The 25,024-nt window shown below is 37.7% G+C and overlaps 1 protein-coding gene across 1 annotated transcript; it reads right to left on the minus strand.

Moving 5' to 3' along the window:
- Nucleotides 1-1,570: 1,570 nt before the first annotated feature.
- Nucleotides 1,571-20,871, minus strand: LOC145813908 (DNA-binding protein RHL1-like). The gene is made up of 11 exons (XM_082910230.1): nt 20,511-20,871; nt 20,255-20,365; nt 18,601-18,669; nt 14,021-14,107; nt 13,710-13,921; nt 13,358-13,471; nt 9,841-10,015; nt 5,093-5,132; nt 4,950-5,005; nt 2,203-2,244; nt 1,571-1,962 (listed from the first exon to the last, which is right to left on the minus strand). Exons 1-11 carry the CDS (start codon nt 20,841-20,843, stop codon nt 1,927-1,929), a joined length of 1,275 nt encoding a protein of 424 aa, XP_082766356.1. The 5' UTR covers nt 20,844-20,871; the 3' UTR covers nt 1,571-1,926.
- Between the last annotated feature and the right edge of the window lie 4,153 nt (nt 20,872-25,024).

The following is a 25,024-nucleotide window of genomic DNA, read 5'->3' on the forward strand; positions in this document are numbered from 1 at the left end:
TTGTATATACAAATAGCTTGCAGTTAGCTCACTTGACACTTGCAATGTACTTTGTTTGGAAAAAATTAAAACCCGATTCACCACCATTTTTGGATTGCCTATCTGGGTAACAATTAGGCTAAGTTTGGCATAACCTAAATAATACAAAAAGTCAAAAAGTCACTATCTTATTTAAGTCATATCATCTTATTTAAATCACATCACCTCTTTAACACATCACATCAAATCCAATCCAAATCCAACCCATATAAGTCAATAAGTCAAAAAGTACACTTTTTTAGAACATCCAAAACCAACCCTTAATATTAGAGTTTGGACTCTTGCATTGGACTTCACCTTCTTAGAGTAAACATGGCAACTATAGTACAGTTCACTTCGGGATGGTCAATCATTAGTAGAACTATAACTATTGAAAGGGTTAGAATGAGGATTCACATCCAATCCATTGACCCCATTTTTTTTGGACAACTAATCCACTGACTATGAGCTTTGGATGGTGTCATTATAAATAGAACACCTCTGTTACCTCTGTTTGAGGTTCCCCAAGACCAAAACTGAGTTAAGATGGGATGAGAACTTGAAACTTACTCAAGTCAATGCCAAATCCACGATCCTATTATAATGTGCTTTAGGCCCAAATAAATTAAGTAGAACTCCATTCGTGTGAGTTGGCAAAGAAAAATGTGGACTAGAAATCACTCACACATGAAGGTACAAATGAAGTTAAATAATCTATCATTAATAGTAATATGTTTGTTCACATGTTCTCAAAATAATAAAAAAATATATTTGTTTATTACGTATAAACTTTTTAAAATGAAATCGAATGAATCCATTTTTAAGATGTTTACTAGATTTAGCAAATATTATAAACAACTTGAATTATCAAGAAACGATATGTACTAATGTTGAAATGGTAATTGATGAGTCTTTGCCAAGGAATTGAAAATCAAAAATGACAGTCATTCAAGAAGCAGAAGACTAGACAATATTTAGTCTTGATTAGCTATTGGGATCTCATGACTTGTTAAGATAAACAACGAAAGAGACAACGAGGACAATAACAAAAAGAAAAGACTGAGTTGCCTTCAAGTCATCCCTTAAAAAAAGGATGCAATCAATCAAGAAAGTAACAAGACAAATCATATGCTACGAATGCAAAGAAACCCAATCACATAAAAAATTGAGTCCCTTGAAGCCAAAAAGCCATGGAAGAAAGGCAAAAAAGGCAATGGTAATTGCTTTCGAGAGAAAGTGATGCTAGCAGCTTGGAAGACAAATGAACCAACAATTAAGTAGACAATCACTGCTTTATGAGGAAGGAGGATGACATATGTAACGATCACTTTACTCATGACAAATTACAAAACATTTTTTATGAGTTGCACATTGAACTCATAAAAAAAAAGCATTCACCGCTTCTCTCACTCAAGAAAATCATCCTTTAAAAAATGAAAATAGACTTAAAAAGGGAAACAAGTGATTTGAAAATTGAAAATGATGATTTGGCCCCCCAAAAAAAATTTGAAAATTTGAAAAATTTTATTTCAAAATTGACATAAGGAAAAGATACTATAGAAAATATCATTGAAATTATAATAAATAAAAAATTTTAAATGTGCTTTTTGATAGAGCCAGCACTGACTGTAGACCACGTAAGAAACAAAAGTTCTACAAAACAAACCAGAAAAACAGAAGGCTATACCCCTCTCTCTCATATGTGGTTGACATAATGCTTTTTTCTCTATAGTAAACAAGAAGACAAATACATTCAAGCCACAATAAGCTTCAACCAGCGCCTGGAAGAAACGGTTCTATGCTTCTGTACTTTTTTCAGTTGTTACCAAACAATACAATCGCATGTGAGGTGCCATACTTTCTCAGTTGAAAATTGTTTTAGCATGTCCACATCAAGATGCAGCAATCTTAACCAGTCCAATCGTCATCACTTCCAGTACTATCCTGAACAATATAATTATGAATTAAATTAGCAACGATCAGAAAGTCATGGCCTCCATATTTACGACAGGATAATCACTGAAGAGATCTGAACTGTTTCGACCATAATGGACAGGATTAACTGTGACATTGTTACTTCTAGTGCAAAGCATTTGCAAACAGGCATCATTTAATAAACTGATGTAATTATACCAGCCATGTCACCAAAAGTTTGTAAAATTGCATATTAGTGAAAATTCAGACCTTTGATGTGCTTGAAAATTCTTCAATGTCATCATCTTCAACCTACAAGGTTCAGCAACAACAAAAATGAGCACACCAACAAGAACATTAACCAAATTGAATTTTGGCTTACCATTACAAAACAAGATTCACCAACTTCCAATGCATTTCAGATTTAACATTCCATTTTTATTTTTATTTTGGCACATGCATGCGCTCGTGTGTGTGTGTGTGTGTGTGAGAGAGGGAGAGAGATAGAGAGAGAGAAATAACAGTAGTATACTGGATTTATGCCATTGTGTAGATCAAAGATATCATAGTGCCAGCAATATCACCATGACCTATATATATGAAGTTATGAATCCCAGTAGGATTATCTACTGAAGAATTTTCAAATATAATCAGTTCTTTTGTGACTCTTTCAAATCTTGCATTGCAACTTTGCAATTTGCCTAATTAAAGACATGTTCACAAATGTTAGACAATCTAGCAATCTATTCTAGTTTTTAAACTGCATTAATGCAAAAACAAATTTTTTATTTGCTACATTTGGTGACTAGCTCCATGTGCCGTGCTTAATGTTTTATCTTTACAGAGTTGGTCTCTAATCTGGATAAAGGAGAAGAGTTGTGGTAGGTTGACATCCAATGGTCACACCTTTATGAATATAGATCCTAAGAACTCTTCAGTTGAGAAGTTCCTATTTGCGATACGGTGCACCAGAGCCCGTGTGTAGTGATCTATGAAGCACAGATACTTCAAAAAGGGTGACGTATCCGTATCGGATACTTATCGAATACCGATACTCCTCGAATACTCGCGGATACATATCGGATACTTCTTAAAAGTATCGGATACTTCTTAATTAATTTTTTATTAATTTTGAAGTATCGGATACTTAATTTTGAAGTATCGGATACTCGAAGTTACATATTACTTATAATATTTTGTTTAGTTCTTTCATAAGAGGAATATAGTGAGAGCTTAAGTAATAGAATTTGTCAAATTGATGTATCCTTGTTGTCTCTCTCACTTCTCTCTCACTTTCTCACTCTCTCACGTTTCTTCTCTCTGCTCTCATTCTTTTTTTGGTGTTGGCATGCAAGGATGATGTTTAATTTGCATTTGCATTTGCATTTGCTTTTGCTTTTAGTTTTGGATGTTTTATGAATGTTTGAGCACTTTTAGGTTAATAGGAATCCCTCTCTTTATTTATTAATTTACTTTAAGTTTTATTTTCATGCATATTACATTATTAAAATCACACCAAAAAAAAAAAAAAAAATTATGAATGTATCCCTGCTATACCCGTATCATACTTTTTCAAATTTTGACATATCGCCAGATCCACATCCCCATATCACCATATTCGTATCCGTGTTTCCTAGGCTATCATTGATGACTTAAAAAAGTATATTTGCTGAAATTTTTATTTAAGAATGGTTTTTTGGCTTTGGCTTTAGCTAAGGTCTTGTGATATTCACTGATGAAGGGGAACAAGTTGAAACTATTGACCTTGAAGACTCTTAGTTTTGTAGGAATCTTTCTTCTTTATCAAGTTGTCTTTTGCTTTAAGTTTTATTTTTATGCATACTGCATTACTAAAAATTGTTAAAATAATATTTTTTACGAACGTATCCCTGCCGTACCCGTATCCTAGTTTTTCAAATTTTGTCGTATCGCCGTATCGTATCGTATCCGTATCCGTATCCCGTATCCGTATCCGTGCTTCCTAGGTAGTGATAAATAGGCAAGGGTCAGCTAGAGCACTATCCCAAGCGACGTGCCACATTGACACCTGAATGTGGTGAGAGGGAGGCAAGGATAAGCACTTTGATGGATGAGTGTGGGAAATAAACTGCATTTGTCATTTACAAAAATAGTCACCAATCATAATGAAGCCTCCATGAGCAAAATAAGGCTGAATACCAAGTGACAGTAGTAGGAATGTGGCAATTGCTGAATTGGTTTTACATGGCTCAGTTGGTCATAAAAAATTTTAAAACTAGGGCTATCACCATTTGACCGTGCCACATCTAACCTAAAATGAATGAGCCCAAATCGGTTGTGCACGAGAAACACCACTTTCTCTAGTGCAATTCTGCAATTACTAACCTTCAATCAGGTAGGTCAAAAAAACTAAAATATTCTAACATAAAGAAAATTATTATTTCCAAAGTCAGATGATCTAAGCAATCAAAATTTGATTGCCCATAGGGAACAGTCATTTATGATTGAATTAAACTAAAACTGGCAATATTAATTACCAAAAATAAATAAAAATCCCTTCAATCTGAATAGTGTTCGTATTACAGAAGACTAAACTTGAAGTTGAACAATAAGCATTTGAAGAGGAAAATACTGCTACAAGCTCATAGATCTAAACGATCCGAATTTTCAATAAGCCACATGAGTAATTTATGATCGTCGATGCTATTGGACGACAATCTGAATCCGTTTCTACAGTAATTGGCTAAATTCATGGACCCTAACCAGGATTGACTACCATTTTACAGGCAGCAAAGATACATCAAACAACCAGCGAAGAGACTGACCAGATTTTCTGCCCCAATCACCTTTACTTTTTTTCCGTGGACCCTCATCTTGCAAAAACACCTAGCACATAATGATATATCTAAGCCAATACCAAGAATGCAACCCACATTGGCACCCCAATGTCCCACCTTAACTAGACATTGCAACAATATGCTACAGATGAATCATGCTCAATATAAACTTCATAAAGTAGAAAAGAAAAGATATCTCACTTTTGTTTTAGTAGTCTTTTTTCCTGAAACAACATGCTTCAAATTCTGGCTGGAAGCTGGAAGATTTAAACAAATCTTGCTGGTTTGAGTATTCCAATTCCACTATTCTCATGATAAGAAAAACAATTAGAACAAGCACATACCTTTTGAAGAAGGGGACTTCCTTAGATTTCTCGGTGCCTTCTGAAATTTGAAAAGTTTTGTAAGAGATGCAGCTCAAACAGTGAGACAATAGTCGTATGTAGTATGAAGTAAAATCCACACATTATTCATCGCAAGATGATGAATCTCAATGACAATAAGGTAATGTTACTGAGGAGAAGAGTGAACACAAAGCATCCATGATACATGGCCTAATAAATCTAACAGAGGATTAAAATGATCACGCCAACCATGTGGTCTAAATTAAATGGGTTTTGATGCAATTTGGTTAAATTCTGATGTAGGGTGCAACCAAAATCCTAGGGGCCAGCCATGAAATCAAAAGGAAATAAAAGATATAAACCAGAGTTGAAAATTTGGAACAAAGACTTGAAAACACAAGTTTTGGCAGTATGACAAAAAGCCAAGAAAACATGGTAACTAAAATTAACAAAGCCAAGATATGGCCATTGATCTTGAAAAGGTTCACTAAAGACCTTGGTGCAACAGCTGCCAACTAGACAGTTACAGAATTTCATCATTGGCATCGTTGATCAGGATGAAGTTTTGAAAGTGATACTCTTCGATTCACTGAAAATTTCAGAAAAAAGAGCCTTGTAGGTTTTTGAAGGCAAATCCTAGCACCCTAAGACAATGCATCAACACATAATTAAGGAAAGGTAATCCAACAAAGGACAGCAAGGAGGCGCAAATCCATTCCCCTGTCATTGCATTCTTATCTGTTAAAATCTACCATCACCTACTCCACCTACTACACCTACCACCACCTACTACCACCTACTACACACCCACCACTACCACCTACTCCACTACATCTCCTACATAAGGAGTCCCTCACCATTTGTAATTAATAACATATATCAATCAATAATACATCAATAGATACATTAAATTTTACATGGTATCAGAGCAAGGTTAAGAACCTAGCAATTTCGTTTCACCGGCGGGCGGCAATCTCGCCTTGGCCGCCCGCCGGACAAACCCAAATTTCCTAATTTCTTCTTCCATGACAGCTTCTTCAAACGTGTTTCAGAATGATCAAACGCTCAGAGCTTCCAGTACCTTTGTAATTGACTACATCAATATATTCATGGTCCCCTCCAGGGACCTTCCCACTTGACAATCTTTTCTGCTGCTGTTCTCAGTGTTGTTGTTGTTGTTGTTGCTCCTTAATATATCTTGTCCAGAGTTGAACATATAGGAGTTCATTCCACGTGTCAGGTACACCAGGAAGGCACCAATGGCTGCAATCTTGGAATCTCAATGGTGATCGTCTCTCCTCCTCCGTGAAGTTCAGCTACGGCGGCTCTCCGAGCCCCACCCAAAGATGGGTCTGTTTCGAGACTATGGAATAAGGGGTTTTCTTGTTCTTTTGACAACAAAGAGGTCAACTCTTCGTCTTCCCAGAACAGGTCTTGTTCCAGTAGCTGTGGAGGCTTAAGGCTAACAATATTATCACTGTAATGGCAATCTTCCTCTTCTGAATCTTAGTCCAAGCCCCAACCTGCACTCTCTTTCACACGCAGTTCCCAAAACACATCCACTATCTCACCTTTATTTTTATTATTATAAAGCACTGCCCCCTGTTGATCTCAGACTCATGACTCATTATTATGCTTCTCCCTCTCTCTCTCCAACTTTCTTTATTATATATATATATATATCTCTTTTTATTATACTATATTACCCAAACTCTCTCCACTTTCTCACATGGGTTTGTCCCTCTCTCTCCTCCGTTTGATTTCCAAATCAATTTCTTTTATTTATTTTTTTCCAATTCACTTTTCATCTTTTTTAAATACCCACTCTCCAATAATCTATCTTTTGTAGGGGCCCTCACCCCCACTTTATTTTGAAACCATCACACTGATGTTTTTCATATAATCCATCTCCAAATATTTTTATCTCTTTTCTTTATCCCTTGTTTTCTTTCATTTTATTTTTATTTAAAAAAAAAAAAAAAAAAAACAAACAAACAAACAAAACAAAACAAAACACCCTTTTTACAAACTTGTCATTTCTTCATGCCAGGGATCAACCCCGATCAGCATTTTACACCAAAAAAAAAAAAAAAAAAAAAAAACACACAAACCAAAACACACATCCACAGGCAGGATTTTTCTTCTCTACTCTGCCGCCGGTCTCTTCTTCTTGCCTCCGTCCGGGGCAGTCCTTGCCGGTGCTGCCTCCGTGTTTCCCACTCCACTGGGCACGATCACTACTCCCTGCTCCTCCACTGCAGTATATGGCGACCCTCCAAATCGGAACATCACGGTGGCCTTCCGCTTCAGCTCCTTATTTTCCGCCTTTAGCACACTTATCTCTGCTCGCGCATCCTTATACATGCGCTGGAGCAGAGCCAGTTGGGCGTTTAACTGCTGCACCTCATTTGTCCTACTCTGCAGCCGGTGCGACAGGTTTGTGACCGCCGTCGTGGTCTCCACACATGACTTCAAAGTATACTGATTGGCCTCAATATCAGTTTGCACCGCCATTTTTTGCTCCACAGACCGCATCGGAAAGTTCAACGGAGCAAAACCAGAGGTGTTTGGTTGAGGTTCACTGGCCACCGCACTGGTTATCTCTCTTGTTGACTCGTTGAGGTCGGGAAAGAGAGTGAGTAGACCACGGGACGAAGAGGCCATATTCTGGGTAGCTGAACGGGAAGAAGAGGCCATTGTTCAGATGTTTCAGAATGCAAATATTCAGATATTTCAGAATGAAAATGTTCAGCGGTTTCAAACTGGTTTGCACAGCCTCCGCCTCAACCTTGGTTTAAATAGCCAGGGCCGATCCGCGCATCGCGCGCCACTTGATGCCAGACGACAAAACGGGCGCGCAAGCCAATGTGGTGACGCGCCTCGCCATCATGTCCGGGACATCTTTTTATGACTTGGGCTCGCCTTTTGATGGCACGCCTTTTTATGGATTGGGCACGCCTTTTTATGGCACGCCTTTTGATAGATTGGACACACCTTTTGAGGGTGCGACTTTTTAGGGGTCCGACAAGACTCTGTAAACTGTCCCGACATTGATTCCGGTTAGCTCCTTCATGGGTCCGACAAGACTCTGTAAACTGTCCCGACATTGATTCCGGTTAGCTCCTTCATGGGTCCGACAAGACTCTGTAAACTGTCCCGACATTGATTCCGGTTAGTTCCTTCATGGGTCCGACAAGACTCTGTAAACTGTCCCGACATTGATTCCGGTTAGTTTCTACAAGGGTCCGACAAGACTCTGTAAGCTGTCCCGACATTGATTCCGGTTAGCTCCTTCATGGGTCCGACAAGACTCTGTAAACTGTCCCGACATTGATTCCGGTTAGATCCTTCATGGGTCCGACAAGACTCTGTAAACTGTCCCAACATTGATTCCGGTTAGATCCTTCATGGGTCCGACAAGACTCTGTAAACTGTCCCGACATTGATTTCGGTTAGTTTCTACAAGGGTCCAGCAAGACTCCGTAAACTGTCACAACAACTATCACAACATTGTCTGCTGCAACGGTCCGACATGACCCCATAAACTGTCTTCTACATCGGTCCAACACGAGCCAGTGTCTTCTACATCGGTCTGCCATAACCATACAGTCTTCTACAACGGTCTGACACGACCATACAGTGTCTCCTATCCATTTTTTAAAATCTACCATCACCTACTCCACCTACTACACCTACCACCACCTACTACCACCTACTACACACCTACCACTACCACCTACTACCACCTACTCCACTACATCTCCTACATAAGGAGTCCCTCACCATTTGTAATTAATAACATATATCAATCAATAATACATCAATAGATACATTAAATTTTACATTATCTAATGCTTTTGCATACAAAATCTCGAAAAACAATCAATAACCAACCTCCTTGTCCCCCTCATACCAGACCATACATAATAAGTTTATTTGTCTCATCTAAAATCCTAAATGGTATTCATTATTTTCTTTAAAGTTCAAGTTGACTAGGTGGGGTAAACAATCTTACAAGAGACTCTATCACATGTAAGCCTTGAACACAAAAAATGAAAAGTAAAAATCAAAAAATGAGGATCCAAAAGAAATGAAACCGTTCTTTTCTATATCCACATTACTGGGAGCATAAACACATCCTTTGAGCATTGTATATGCAGAATTAATATGGAATGACCACCAAGTACTGGAATTATACCAAGAAAATGATGATATAAGTAAGTAAATTATATCATTTTTAAAAGTCATAATTCCTAAAATCATGATCCCACACAGAATGCAAGGCACACCCACTTCCACAACAGCATGGGATTAATGCAGGTTGAAACCACTAGTCCATACAAAAAAGGCCGTTCCAATTGTGGGTCCCTGATAGTCAATTATGTTAGGAGTGGTGGACCGGATACAGATGTAACTTTGGCATCATTTGCACAAAATGGCTGCCAGCAAGCTCAAAGCCACATTTAACAGAAGATGCTATTAATATTGTCTCATGGCAGAGTTTTGATGATGGGACTTCTACTGAATTATACAGAGGCATCATTTCAAAATTTTGATCCCCTTGCTCTCTGCACATTGAGCAAAACCTCTGCCCAAAATAGAAAGTATACTTGCATACATGGAAGACAATACAACGTAGGTTGATCGTATTTTTGTACTCTTCAGTATCTATGCAGCATTGACAAATGAGAACTTCACAATATATACATGCATGTGCATGCTCTGAATCAAAGGTTGCAATATTTCACCTTTTCCTCCACTTTCTTAAACAAGGTAGATATGGTAGTTTGAACAAGAGAACTATGATTGCTGTGAGAGACTTCCTTTGACTTTGTCACCGCCATAGCAGATTGTTGAATTTGTGTACATGCTGCAGCATCCTCGTTGTCAATGTCAAAAATGACAGGACAGGACCTTTCAGTCTGTATCTACCAATTAAGGGAATCAGTATATAATTGGTGTGTAATACCCTAGGTATTACCAAGTCATTGCATGTTAGTGTTGTTCATTTACCATATATGTTACTGTTTTATGCCACTCGTGTGCATGGTGATTGAGCATGTTCTGTGCCTGCTTAAATTGTGAATATGTTACTCCTAGTAGAAAGGCTTAACGGGAGGTCAGGGTTCACTAGAGAGGACATGTCAATGACACCGGAGATGATGGGGGCAAATGGGAGAGAGATGGAGCACTCTTAGGTGAGAAAGCAAGCAAGAGACTGGAGTAATGCAGCCTGAGTATAGAGCTTAGAAGTTAGAATCCAGAGTATAGAGATGGCCTCTCAAGAAGATAATGTATGAAGAACTTGTAATGTAAGGAGTACTTCCTTCTATTTATAGAAGGTTGGTCATGTGACAATAACAAACTTCCTGAATATTTCAAGAATTTTGTCAAGTGTGTCAGAATGTATCAGAACATATCAATTTGTTAGGATTTACCTGGATCCTTGAGAATCTGTACACAAGCTCACTGGCTTGGTCTCTCTCTCAGTGGGACTGGTGGGTCCAAGGCAAAAACACCCATGGGGCATCATGCCGAGCAAAACCTCTATCTCTAGCCACCAAATCACAAGATCGAGGGACCACGATGTGCACTGATGACTTCAGCATACCTAAGCCCTGCCTGATAGCTCAAGTACATAGTGTGGCACAGTACAATGGCGGCAACAATGAAGTAAGGTTAATTTGCCACCGTCAAGCACTGAGATGCGCGGTAAAACTACCATGATGATTGGGTTCATGGTATAACCTCAAGCAGTAGGACTGGCGCACACAACATGCTAGCAAGTCCTTAAATATAGCTCAGTTCTTCCAGGCTGAACACGTCAACCTCATGTCCCATAAAGGCTAACACGTGTATGTTTGTATGCTGCTGTGTAAGATCCACATCGTCCCCATGTGCACACAACACGTGGTGGTTCAAGGGATATGTGAGAACATGAAAATTAAATTCTCTCTCTTGTATGCTTGTAAAGGAACTCTTAATTAATATATGTTTAATTTAGATTAATATAATCCTAATTAACTCAATCAAGGATCTTAATAACTCAAGTTAATGTTGCTTACCATCATAAAGCCTAAGTCTGATTAAACATGATTAATTAGACTTAAGCATGGATTTATTAAGATTATGCAAGGTAATAACATAAGTGATGAATCACTTGTATTAACTATAGGTTGTTGACACCTCACGCTTAGTAGGACACTTCATTATCTGTTTGTGAGACAAATGTCTCCTTTATGCTGACAATAATATATGTAATTGATCTTAGATTATAAAAGGCAGAGACAAGAAAGGAGATCTCCCATTTGGTGGATAGAAAATTCCATGAAAATAAGAAATAAAGTGATGGAAAATGAAAGAAAATAAGAGGAAAGAAGAAGAAAAGAGAAGCAACAAAAAAAAATACTCAAAGGTCTTGGTCAGGCTTGGAATCAAGGTACGAACTTCAGTTTTAAGCTTACATTCTTGCTAATAATCATAAAGAAATCTCTTAATCAAGGCTACCACTAATCAAGCAAGGTTAAGTCTCCAACCTCGCTTAGCCTAATTGATTGATTAGGTTTAATTAATCCAATTAAGTCTACTAATCATGCTTAATCACTAATCTCATTTAAGTTTTCACACAAATGTATAGAAATGTCAAGCAAATTAGACCATGACAATTAAGCACCGTGATTAGAGAATAGAGACATATATTTACATTGCATTGCATAAAAGACTACTCCCTAACTCATGTTTCTAATCTTTGTATAATACATATCAAGTGAGCATGCAAATATAAGTTATTCAAAGAAGCAAGTATTTCTGAAACACGTCTCAAAGAACTAGCAAAGCATGCTTTCAAACATTCCATATAACAAGGGAAGAAATTTAACTATACGCATTCAAGCGTTAAAAATGAGAGATAAGCAAATCTCATGCAAACGGTAATACCTAGGGCCGTCATATGATGAAGGCTCTTTATTTTTATGATGAGACATGTGCAACTCATTTTAAATGATATAAAAATTATACTTGTGCATTATGGCCTTTCATATGTTGATCAGGAAGGAAGTTCTGCAATGACTTTCTATCAAGTCTTTTGTTCAATGAAATGAAAGAGTGGGACCAAGGTTCTGAAAAGCGGTTGCAGTCGCCGTAACGGTGGCGGTGACGCGGTTGCGATTGACCGGAATCGTAAATTTTTTTTATTTTTCGCATAATTTGAAAAAAAACTTATCGATACGCATGTTTTTTTTCCATGATCATATTTATTGGGTTAAAAATAAATATTGATCAATTTTTGTAAATTTTTAAGTACGATCCAATATATTTCATATTTTTAAATCACTATAAACTGAGTTTTTTATGTTTTATTTTAATAATTAATGACTTTATATTATACAAAAAATCAATTACTAACTATTATATATAAGGTAAACAATGACAAAAGTAAGAGAATAAATAAGAGCCTAAATATATATATATATATACATATACATATTTTAACCAAGCCAAATAGATAATGACCACACTTATTATTATTATTATTATTTTCAAATAATATATAGATAGACACACAAACAAAATGGTTTAGTGATAGCAACTGAATAGAATAACATAAGTCTTACAGTTTCAACAAATCAATAACATATTCTTCATTTTCCCTCTTCTCTCTCTATCTCTTGCTCCTCCATTTTCTCTCTTTATCTTCTCTCTTCTCTCTATCCCTCTTCCCCCATTTTCAGCTTTTTTTTGTATGTTTTTTTCGAAAGAAACAGTTTGGAACCGTTACGTAACGATGCGTAACAGGCCGTTACGGCTGTTACGTCACCGCTACGACTGCTACGGCAGCCGCTACGACCGACACACCTGTGAATCTCAATCACACTGCAAAAGCGGCCGTAATGTGTGGCGGTAACCACCAAAACTGTTACGTAACGGCATTACGTAACGGTTGCGGCCACTTTTTAAAACCTTGAGTGGGACATAGGCACTTGCTCTGATGAATGGTTATGGAATGCAAGTTATTCACAACTGTAAACATATGCTTCCTTTATCATATAATTGTCAGTAATTAACAAGTGCATTACACTTCCAGTTTAGTTTAGTTTAAGCCTTTGGTAGTGAGATGTAACTGGTTGGAGACGTTACATGATAAGAAGGAAAGGTCATTTGATTAACTAAGAAACCAATGAGGATAAATAACAATGAAATTAGAAGATAAATAAACATCGAATAGAACAAAATAAACCAATTAGCCAAAGCAAACATAATCGGATATTTCCAGGAGCATAATCTTTAGATAGATGTTCCATGCCACCTTTCTTGTCCTCTCCTTCAAACGTATCAACATCATTTGCAATAACATCATCTCCAGAAGAAGCTTCTGCAAAACTGAACCCAGAAAATGCATAAGAGAACTGAACCACAGAAGAAGAAGAAGAAGCAGGAAGAAAAAAAAAAAAAAAAAAAAAGAAGAAAAAGCCACTGAGATATATAATAAACAATGACACTAGTTTTTTTTTTTCCCCCTGATGAGACAACAATGGCACTCATTGTTATTCTGACTATATGAATTCACATCGTCAAATTAGTATGGCAGTCACTCAAGTATAAAAGTCAAGACAAGTACTGAAATCTTTTTCCTGCAGTTCTCTCTGAATGCCGAATTGGAGTCACATCAGGCAAATCTTCCAAATTGTTTTGACATTCAGATGAACCATCTTCTAGGTCAGTTTTGGGAGACTCTTGTTCTACATATTTCAATCCAGAATTGTTAACTCCCTGCTTAATTTCTGATGCTGCACCTGCACCACTTTTGAAATCAATCTCCGCATGATGTGCCTGGAACCAACAAAACATTGGGAAGTTTGACCATAGTACATTTAAAAATTATAAATCACATATACTACCCATAGGCAACTACTTTTCAGGTGAACTAACCTCGTGCAGCTCCTTAGGAAACTCGAGATGAGCTTCTTCTGGATTCTCATGTTTCTTCCCAATCCACCATGCATCGGAAAATACAATCTAAGAAATGAAGAAACTGAGAAACAATAACATTGACAAAAGCCATGAATGATAAAAGAAAGCATGCATAGAGGTGTTCTTAAATTATCAACCACTTTTCGGGGATTAAGGAAGTAACAGAAGGCAAGGAATAAGATTAAGGCTTATTGAAGGTTTTAGAACCAGGTTCTAAGTCAAATCTGTATGCAATATTCAACACCAGAAGGAAATAGTACGGCAATAAAAAACCAAAAATTAACCAACACCACCACCTTTATCCAATAGAAAGTTAACAAAAGAAAGTAAAACAAAACAAACTAATGATAAAAACACATATAGCATGCACAACAAAGGCTTAAAGTCATAATCTTTCCATCTCACCCACGAAATGTGAGAAAGATGCTCATAAAGCTGAGGGTTTTTTTTTTTTTTTGATAAATAAATTTTATCGCCCAAGTATCAAGAAGATGCCAAAAGAATACAAAACCAACCCCTTAAACAGGGGACCTAACCAACCAAGTCATCAACAAAGTCTAAGAAAACAAATAAATCAGGATTCACCCTTACCAACACTCAACTATACAAAACACCCAAAAACCGAGACTCTAAAAGAGCAATCGGTTGTTCACTCCCCTGAAAAGTCCAACGATTCCACACTAACCAAAGTAACCACATCAAACACAAAGGAACTAACGCCCAAGCTCTCCGCCGCCTCTTCCCAACTCGACCACCCCCCTAACAACGAAGAACATCCATGACCTGCTTTGGCCACACCACTCCAAACAAAGATAAAATAAGCACCCACAATTGAGAAACAACCGGACAATGAATAAGCAAATGATCCCTGCCTCCGCATCTGCACAACACATGCAACGCCAATTAATAAAATATGATGTCGACGGATCAGATTATCAATAGTCAAGAACCTACCAAAAGCTGCCGTCCACATAAAGAAAGCCACATTCGACGAAACACCGGAAACCCACACACAATGCCACACAACCATCACCATATAATAGTCTAGTAAAACGATGAGACGAAAAAAACACCTTTAGCACTTGGAACTCCCCAAACCAAATCATCCTCTCCCTCCTACCCAACCTTAACCCCATATAAAAAGGTCAACAAATTCATCAATTGCCCAACCTCCCAATCCTAAGTTTGCCATCGAAGCGTAATATTCCAAACCAACCCCTTACCACCTCCACCTAAATAAGAAGCTACCATCACATCAGGATCCATCACCAGCAGGAAGATTAAAGAAAAACGCTCCTGTAGAATAATCTCCCCACACCACCGACCCTTCCAAAACTGCACACGTTCTCCATTGTCCACTCGAAACTAGACTTGTTCCCAAAAACCTAACCTACCCAACTAAATCCCCTTCCACAACCCAAACCCATGGGAACCCCCCACCTTCCTAGTACACCATTCTCCCCTCCCCAACCCATAGTTAGAAGCAACCACCCTCCACCACAATTAACCTTGTTCCTTGGAAAACCTCCACAACCACTTCCCCAACAAAGCCAAATTAAACTTACATAGCCTTCGCACTCCCAATCCCCCATCCTTCTTACAGCAAAATTTGCTCTCAATTAACGAAATGATACTGAAACTCTCCGCCATCACTCTCCCACAGAAAATCTCGCTACAACTTCTCCAACCGACGAGCCACCGACATAGGAATGACATGTACTGACATGAAATAAGTCAGAATACTACCCAACACACTCTTCACCAAAGTTAGCCTCCTACCCTTAGATAGATATTGCCTCTTCCACCCTACCAACTGATGTTGAACCCTTTCCAACACCCCATCCCACACCCCCTTCACGTTGTAAGGAGCCCCCAAAGGCAACCCCAAATAAGACACTGACAAATGAGACACCTTGCATCCCAAAATGGCCGCCAAAGTCGAAAGTTGAACAACCTCTCCTACCGGAATTAATTCTAACTTCGCCAAGTTCACCTTCAGACCCAAGACCGCCTCAAAGCATAGCAAAACACATCGCAAATTGCGTAACTGCTCTGGATCAGCCCCATAGAAATTCAAAGCATCATCAGCGTACAAAAGGTAAGAAACACCAACCCCATCTGCTACAAAAAAATCCTCCAACAAACCTTGCACCACTCGAGACAACAATCGACTTAGCGCCGCCATGACAAGAATGAACAACAAAAGATACAATGGATCCCCCTGCCGCAAACCTCAAAACGTCTGGAAGTAACCCGCCGACGTCCCATTCACCAATATAGACATCCGCACCGTCGAAATACAGAACCAAATCCATTGTCTCCACCTTTCTCCAAAACCCATCCGCTCCATAATAGACATCAAAAGTCCCAAGTAACGTTATCATAAGCCTTCTCAATATCCAACTTACAAATTATGCCCAACTGCCCTTCTTGCAAATGAGAATCAACACACTCCTTGGCCACTAAAACCGCATCCAAAATCTGACGACCGCCCACAAAAGCATTATGGGCTTTCGATACTACCTCCCCCACCTGCAACCAAAGCCTATTGGCCAAAACTTTCACCAATAGCTTGTATACACTCCCCCGACAAACTAATTGGCCGAAACTGGCAAATATCCTCAGTCCCTCCCACCTTAGGGATCAAAGCAATAAAAGTCGCATTGAAACTCTCCCCTAAACTAGCCATCTAATAGAACTACGCCATCACTGCCATCACATCCCTCTTTATGACCTCCCAACAATGTTGGAAAAAAGCCTTAGTAAATCCATCCGGACCCCGGATCCTTATTTCCACTCATCCCTTTCAAAGCACCCACCACCTTCTCTTTAGAAAACGGTTGCCCCAACACATCAGAATCCAAAATCACCCCAAACTCCACACCATCAACCCCCGGACGCCACCCCTCCTCTTGCCTCCTGAACAAATGCTCATAAAACCCGACAATTCCCGCTCGAACCTCCTCCTCTTCTGTCAACTCCACCACATCAACCCAAATCTTCCCAGTCTGATTCAGCCTCCAATGCACATTTTCCATCTGATGGAAAAACTTTGTATTACGGTCCCCTTCCTTTAAGCCAACACCTCCGCCTTTTGCCCATCCAAATGACCAAAAACTTCCTTATTCCAGTGCTTCAAGTCTGCCTTTAGCAACTTTAACTTGTACGCCAACATACGACTTAGAGATCCGGACACAACATAGCTCTCCCACCATCGCTTCACCCTATCAGCAAACCCATCTGAACAGAGCCACATGTTCTCAAAACAAAAAGGCGACGGGCCCCTCCAAATACCCCTACCATCCAATAGAATCGGCCAATGGTAAAAAATCAGCCTAGGTAACCGACGCTGAACCGCCCCTAAAAAATGCTTCTCCCATTCTCCTAAAGTTGAGATTTATCCTAAAAAAGTTGGGCACTACCACAATCAGGGTGGAAAATTGAATGTTGCAAGCAAAGATGGGGACGAGGTCCAGTTTAAGCACCAATATAGGGTTTGGAGTGGGACAGGATTTGGTTGCCCACCCTCTTAAAAATGAAGTTAATGTAGACCAATCAATGGTGCCTGGTGTTGGTTATGCTACATTCAAATACGTGGGCTAAGGCTATAACCTTAAGGTTTACGAAGAAAGAGGCAAGGTTATGGATTGAGAAAGAATTTAGCCTTGAATTAGCTGAGGCTTAGTGCATTTTAGGATCAGAAATCAAAAAACAACTTGTTGAATTTTTTGAAGTTTGGACTGGCATGGTCTAACAAGGTATTTAGGCAATTATGATAAAGATCACTGTATGGATTAGGACTGAAGGATCAAATAGTTAGGCTTTGTGGATGAATACAGGGTCTTAGAAGGGTTGGTTGTGATTGTAGATGTCAAAATTGTGAAAATTAAAGTTAAGAATAAGAATAAGGCCTCGTTTGGGAACAAGCTATTTTAATAACTTTTTGACTTTTTAGCTAAAATATGAGGTAAAAAAACTAGTATGTTTGGAATGAATTTTTGATTTTTTACGAAAATATGTGCAAAAAGTAGAGAGAAAAGGGAATCTTTGACTTTTTGGTATAAGTTATAGGCTTTTTGTTTTTTTAGTAACTTTTTGACTTTTAGGCTAAAACTGTTGCATGCCAAACGAAGCCTAAAAGAATAGAATGTGTTAGCAAAAGTTTGGTTAAGTCAAATTGACAGATAAAACACTTTTTACTTTAACAAAAAAAAGTTGAGTTCTATGCCTTAAACAGATTAAGGATTTCTTTGGAGGTGATCAAATAAAGAAGAAAATTATAGAAACATAACTGAATTTGTATTAATCAAGTCAAATGTCACTTGCTACAAGTTACATGAACTTCAAACAAAACAAAGAACTGAAAAATACAATGATCGACAGAGAAAAAGGGGGTTGGGAGAAGCTATCACTGATCTACTCCTAGAATTGCTAAATTGACTACTCCTAACTAGAAGCTCCGCCTAATATCACGATAGGCATCAATAAAACTATCAAGTAGCTTCCTTCAAACACTAATAGGAAGTTACATATGTTACCTCTAGTTTCCAAGCCCTATGTTCTTCCAATTGCGCCATGATACCATGACCCACATTGCTAGTTACCTCCTGCGCAAGCTTAGGAACACTAATAATAATAATAATAATAATAATAATAATCGGCATAATTATTTAAAATGATAATTTATGGTCTGATTTGACAAACCACAATCGACTGGCCACAATTAATAAAATTAGATTTGGCAACAACTGATAGGCCACAATCAACTAAAATAAACTTGCCATAATCAACAAGGCACAATCGACAAAAAAATAATTTTTGGTGCCAACAAAATGGAAACATTATAATCACTCTAAGGCCTTCTAAGAGTCCCACCTAGAAGAAAAAAATGGTATGATCATTGAAAAAATAATAAACCTTTGCAAAGAAATATTATTGATCAATTTGTCTAATTGTCTTTACAAAAATTTGCTTGTATAGAATCATGTTACCTTTCCCACTAAGAAAAGGATCTCCTAAATCCTACTAAACAAGAATTTCCTAAACTAATTAAGACTAAACTACTTCAAAACAAGTATGGGAATGAAAAAAAGCTCATAACAAACAACCTAAATAAACCTGGGCACTAAATCAAATTACATAAATGCACCTAATCTGCAAATTTACAAAATGCCCCTACTTTGATAAATCTGAAGTTTCTCGAATCCAAAGAATTGTTTGGGTTTAACCAATCCCCTTAAAAACAGCAACCCCCCCCCCCCCCCCCACCCACCCACCCAAAACTCCACATGATGTAATAACCAAAGGTGGGACCCATTGGTCCACCAACCCCCACATGATGTGATAACCAAAGGTGGGACCCATTGGTCCATGGGTGGGGCCCACAATGTTTTTTCCTTTCTCCTCCTTTTCCAAGAATAAAACTGTTAAGGTGTAGGTCCCCATCCCATCACAAGTGTATCAATTATGCTACTTCAATGTGTTTGATGTGTGGCTACATAAAGAAGTCTTGCATCCATTGAAATGTGGGATAAAGAGTATATGACAAGCATGGGATTTAGTACAACGAACAATGTGATTTCCATCAATCTTTTCTAATGAAACCAATGGCCTGTTGAAGTATAGAGGAGGCACGAAGCATCCCACCCACTGTAAAGCAAGTTCCATTCCCTTCCTTTGCCTACGGCTCAAAAGCAGTTGTGTTTCTTTGTGGATGTGTGGGTGATCTAAAATTTGCCATGTGGGACTCAATTAGCAATATTCTGGCTGTGAAAACAATCACTCTTTGAATACATTATAACCCGGGTGGAACCCTCCCAATTAATCAGAATTTATGCCCTGCCTCTTTAAGTTTCGGCGTTGGGTGGAGTAATTATTAACTAAATAGAAGTAGGGAAGGGGTAACACATATCAACCCAGCCCATTTCCATTTTTATCGTAGAAGTATGTATCTAAAAAGTAAAAGATAAATAAAAAATACTAAAATATTAAAAAATAAGTTCACTTGTGTTGTGGTTGATTGGGTATTTAGAAAGTGATTTGGAAAGGGAAAAGGAAAATATAGATAAAATATAAATAAAATAAAATATACTTACATTTTTTTTAATTTTACATGTTTATTCTCTTTTCCTTTCCAAATCTCTCTTCAAATCCCCAACCAAACAATGGCGTTAAAGACAAACGAAAGCATACCATGGTATCGAAATAGTCCTCACACATGACATTCTTGCCACTTCTAGAGAACTGCAAGGTCAGGTATCTGTTCTTTGGATAAACAATAGTCCCAAACAACTTCATTTGACCCTATACATTCCATCGAATAATAATTTTGAGTTTAATAAACTTGTGCAGGCAGGCAGGATTTTAGGGGGTATTGTATTGAGTATTGATTGAGCAAGTGTAAAATTGATGGACAGAAAGAAGAAATGGGAATGGAGTCGAAACCTACCTGAGGGAAATCGAGGTAGAGAATGGGATTTTTGGTGCCGAGGTCCTTGAGCTCGCCTATCTTGCCGCCGGAGATGGGGGAGAGGAGTCCGGGGAAGGAGAAGAGGAACCTGTTCTTGCGGTGGGACTTCCTGAGGATGTCTCTGCCGTGGTGCTTGCTTACAGTCTTCGATGGGCTCAGCAGCCTCGTCGTCAACACCTTCGCTGGCGCCTCCGATATAATCCCCTTATCAAACGCCACTCTCTTCCTTCTCTTCCGCTCTTCTGCTTCTGGATTCGCCTCCCTCCCCCCCGCCCCCCCTGCATTTTCCTTCTTTCCACCACCTCCAACCATTCTCTCTCTCTGTCTCTCTCTCCCCCTCCCTATCAAGGTTTATAACATTTATTTCTATTTTCTTTTAAGATAATAAATTAATATTTAATTTTTTTTTTTTTATCACACGAACCTTTTGACTGCATCTAAAAAATCACCTATTTTTTCAAAAAAAATTATCCTTTAATAATTTTATTTTAAATTTTTTTATTTTTTCAATTCAACTTATCAAACCGAATCTAAGACATATATATACTTTTTTAAAAAAATAAAAAATTCAAAATAAGCAACAAAAATTTACTTTTTTTGTTTATTTTTATCTTTATTGATTTTTTTTTTTGAAATTTTAGAAAAAAAATTATAATTTTTCGATTCGTTTTGTCGGGTTGGATTTAGAAACTTAAAGATTTTTGAAAAATAATTTTTTTTTTACTAAAGACGAAATAAATCAAAAAAAAAACGTAGATTAACAATAGTTAGGCCATTTCTAATCCAACGCTAATATTTCATCAAATTTAAATTTAATTAAAAAAAACTCACATTTTACTGTTTTAACCCAGCACCAAATGTTTCATTAAACTTAAGATTTCTCAATTTTTTTATCAAATTAAAAATGAATGTCCCTTTCATCAAAGCACTGTTCATAACCGCTAAAGCTGTAGGTCATTTTTACTACCAGATCCCTCGGATGATCACCTTCTTGCAAAAATTTGTAAAAAAATTACACTAGCCGGTTGACTGGCCCGACATTTGCCCGGTCAGTGTTTTGATGAAAATCTGCTAGAGCGCGTGATATTAAATGGAGTTTTTACTCAAATTTAGTAGAAAAAAAAAAGAAAAAAGATATAACGTTGGAGATGCTCTTAAGATAAATATTTTTGACAAGGTTTTTTTAAAACTGTCTCATTGAAGTGTTAGTTGAATGACAGGAATTTTAATGGAAATGGAGATTTCATTACCAGAAATAAAATGATTATGTCAATATGATTCAATCATTTGATTTCCTTATAAGTTTTTGATGAAAAATTAACAAAATTATAAATATTATAGGCTAAATTATTAAAATTATAAAATTATTGTTGTACGGAGAGTAAATATTCTTCACTTCTGTATTCCTTGCCTTTGTATTTGTTTCACTCCAAACGGCGTTGTTTCTCCTACAAACAGAATAGAGGTGAGTTAAATGGCGTATGTCTTGCTGAAAAACCCCTTCGATAGTTTAGTTAGCACCCTCAGAGAATATATGAGAATGAGAGATTTTTCTGACTCAATATTGCTTACCTTCAAGAATGAACTTACAGGTCTTATATAAATAACTTGTCCCACTTATCCTTATGGTGCACATTATTTCCATTGTATTTGGGCGAGGACATTTTGCCCATTAATTCTCTTACACGCGTGCACTTGTCAGAAGTAGACAACCTGACAAACAACAATAATTTGGGCAGCACGCAATTTATCCTCCACGTGGTACTGGACCAAGAGAGGCACTCAACTGAGTTATCCCCAGCTGTGATTGAACCTGCACAGCTTGGCCTAACCCAGACTGGTTCTATCAGTCCAAGCTAAACCTGGCCGGTTAGCCTCGCAAGGTTTTCACAACTTGGCCGAGCATGTTTAGCTTAGTCAGGCTACTTTCATTTGTGGTCAGGTCACACTCCACGCGGCCATACAGCTCGATCCAACCTCACAGCTCGGTAAGGATTTGTGCGCATCTCTTTCAGTTTGGCCAATCTTTATTGGCTTTGCTTAGCCAATCATGGATTGACGATCTTAGCTTGGACCTTTTTGTTCGGCACAATTCCCCTCACTAAGAGGTAGCTTGGCCCATTCTATTCGACGGAAATTTCCTCTCTTAATTGCCTTTTAATCCCATCTGCTACAACATGATTGGGATACTTTGGACTTGCACAACTTAGCTTAAGCTCGATTAGGATAGCTTAGTCTATTTACTAAACACACTATGCCCTTTCAGTGTTCATTTTCTTTGTTGTTTGAATGTGTTTAGCTCACTTAAGTTTTATCCCTTGTCTCCAAGGTCTACGCTGCACTACTGCATAGGATTTCATGGCTCAGCCGAGATAGATAGCTCAGTTTAGGCATCCAAGTGCCATTTTTCATCTTGCCCCTTCATTTGCATCTGACTTAAATTTATTGAGTGGGGGCCATTGTTGATCTCAGCTCAATTTATTCGTGCCTTTTTTGGATATCTCGGCCTACTCACATACCGTACAGCGTGGCCCTCCATCTTGGCATGGCACTTAATTGACGCAATTGATTCAGCTTTGCATTTGGTGGAATGGATGTAGGGCCTAGAAACTTTATTTTTCAAAAGTTAATCAATTTTGTAAGTTTTACTCACTTTTGATGGAAGTGCTTGGTGGATAATGCCTTGTTTCCTATGCATGATCATGGCATGCATATTCTTTTACTTGGAAACTCTGTACGTACATTATCTGAAGTGTTCAAAATATTATTTAATATGTTTATTTCCATTGCTTGGTAGGTCTCACCATAAAGCCTTTGAATTGAAAAAAATAAAATAAAATTCTCGGCTAGTTTGTCGTGGGCTTACTTTTGCTCGGTCATCAAGCATATATGCATAACTCGATCCTCTTCTTTATAACCAATCTCGGCATGTCGGTGAAATAGACTTGACAAGCATTACACTGCTAAAAAACAGACTTTTAGTGGCGTTTAAAAAACGCCGCTATATCTATCAAAAACGCCGCCAATTCCTTTCGCGACGTGTAGTACCAAACGTCGAGGCTGCCGCCGTCGCTGTATCTTTACGACGTTTTAAAAACGTTGCGATATTAGAATAGGCGGCGTTTTTAGAAACGCCGCGAAATGTCCCTACCATAACATCACTATGATTTTAGCAACGTTTTCAAAACGCCGTGATATCTTTTTAAAAAAATTGACAGTTTAGGTGGCGTTTTAAAAACGCCTTGAAATCCACTTGTTTTTTTTTTTTTAAATTGTGCTAATTTTATGTGATTAAACTAGAAAAATACCTGTAATAAAATTGAATAGCCTTAATATGAAATAATAACTCCCATTCAAATAATAAATGCAGTATTAATTCACTTTCCTATTCAATTTAATATCCAATCATCATTACCCACAAAATAACATATTCAAATATTAAATTCACAATTCTCAACCAAAAAATCAGCAGTCCTATGGCAGCAAAAATCAACACCATCCAAAAGTCACACACAGCCTTGTTCTTATCAACTAGACCAACTTGTATTACAAAAGCTTTTGTAAGATAATTTGCTCCCAAAAAATGAAAAAATGGATCATTATCCACATCCATACTAGATCTACCAGGTGTCTCTGGAGTATAAATTGTAGGAATCACATCAGGCTCCCTAGCTAAGAAGACAATGTTCACCACCCCATAATTTCCACTTACAAATGGTTGGTGCTCATCATGCCGCCATTCTCCATCAACAAAAAACTTGTACTGCACGGAAATAAAAACAACATATCTAAACATCAGATACTAGAGATAGAAGTACACTTTTAGGATTGTTGATGTAGATGAACTCATCTCTTTGACTAAACACTGAATTTCATGATCAATTTGTTAATCTTGCATAATATTTCTGTGAATATCATGTCCGTTATATACAATTTTGAAAGAATTAAAATGTATAAAATGCATGCACCATTGTGCAACTAATCAATCAATAATTCCAAAACCTTAAGCTGACATACAAAAATAGAAAGCACAATGCAAACAGGGAACAAATACAAATGGACTGTCTTGAACCCAAGACCTTCCCCAACCTAAGCTCCAATACCATGTTAGATCACCACTAATCCCAAAAGCTTAAGCTATTAGGAAATGGGCCCAAAAGTGTATATCAAGTTATCCAATATGATGGATCTAAAAGCATACAACAACAATAAATTTAGAGGGAGTACCCTTATGTCCTGTGTGTTCAGACAACTGCCTTTAAAATTAAATAGCAAATGACCATTGTTTTCTACACATGTACAATTCATAATAACTTGGGTCACCTCAAAGGTAGGTCACGAAAATAGAGAGATAGCAAATCCTAGAAATAAGAGCATTATGAAGTCTTTGTGGTTTAAATTTCTTTTCTTAAAAAAAACAAAATAAATACATGCATATATATACTCACATGGTTGAGGCACTAGAATTGGAATTAACATGCTGAGCAATGTCA

This window comes from Camellia sinensis, chromosome 15 (genome assembly GCF_055761805.1).
Source record: "Camellia sinensis isolate YWXY chromosome 15, ASM5576180v1, whole genome shotgun sequence".
NCBI lineage: Eukaryota > Viridiplantae > Streptophyta > Magnoliopsida > Ericales > Theaceae > Camellia > Camellia sinensis.

Coding starts and splice junctions, on each gene's coding strand:
- LOC145813908 (XM_082910230.1), bottom strand. CDS start 20,843: ATGGTTGGAGGTGGTGGAAAGAAGGAAAATGCAGGGGGGGCGGGGGGG. Junction 5,006..5,092: donor GAAGTCCCCTTCTTCAAAAG/GTATGTGCTTGT, acceptor TAAATCTTCCAG/CTTCCAGCCAGAATTTGAAG. Junction 2,245..4,949: donor AAAAGACTACTAAAACAAAA/GTGAGATATCTT, acceptor TGAACCTTGTAG/GTTGAAGATGATGACATTGA.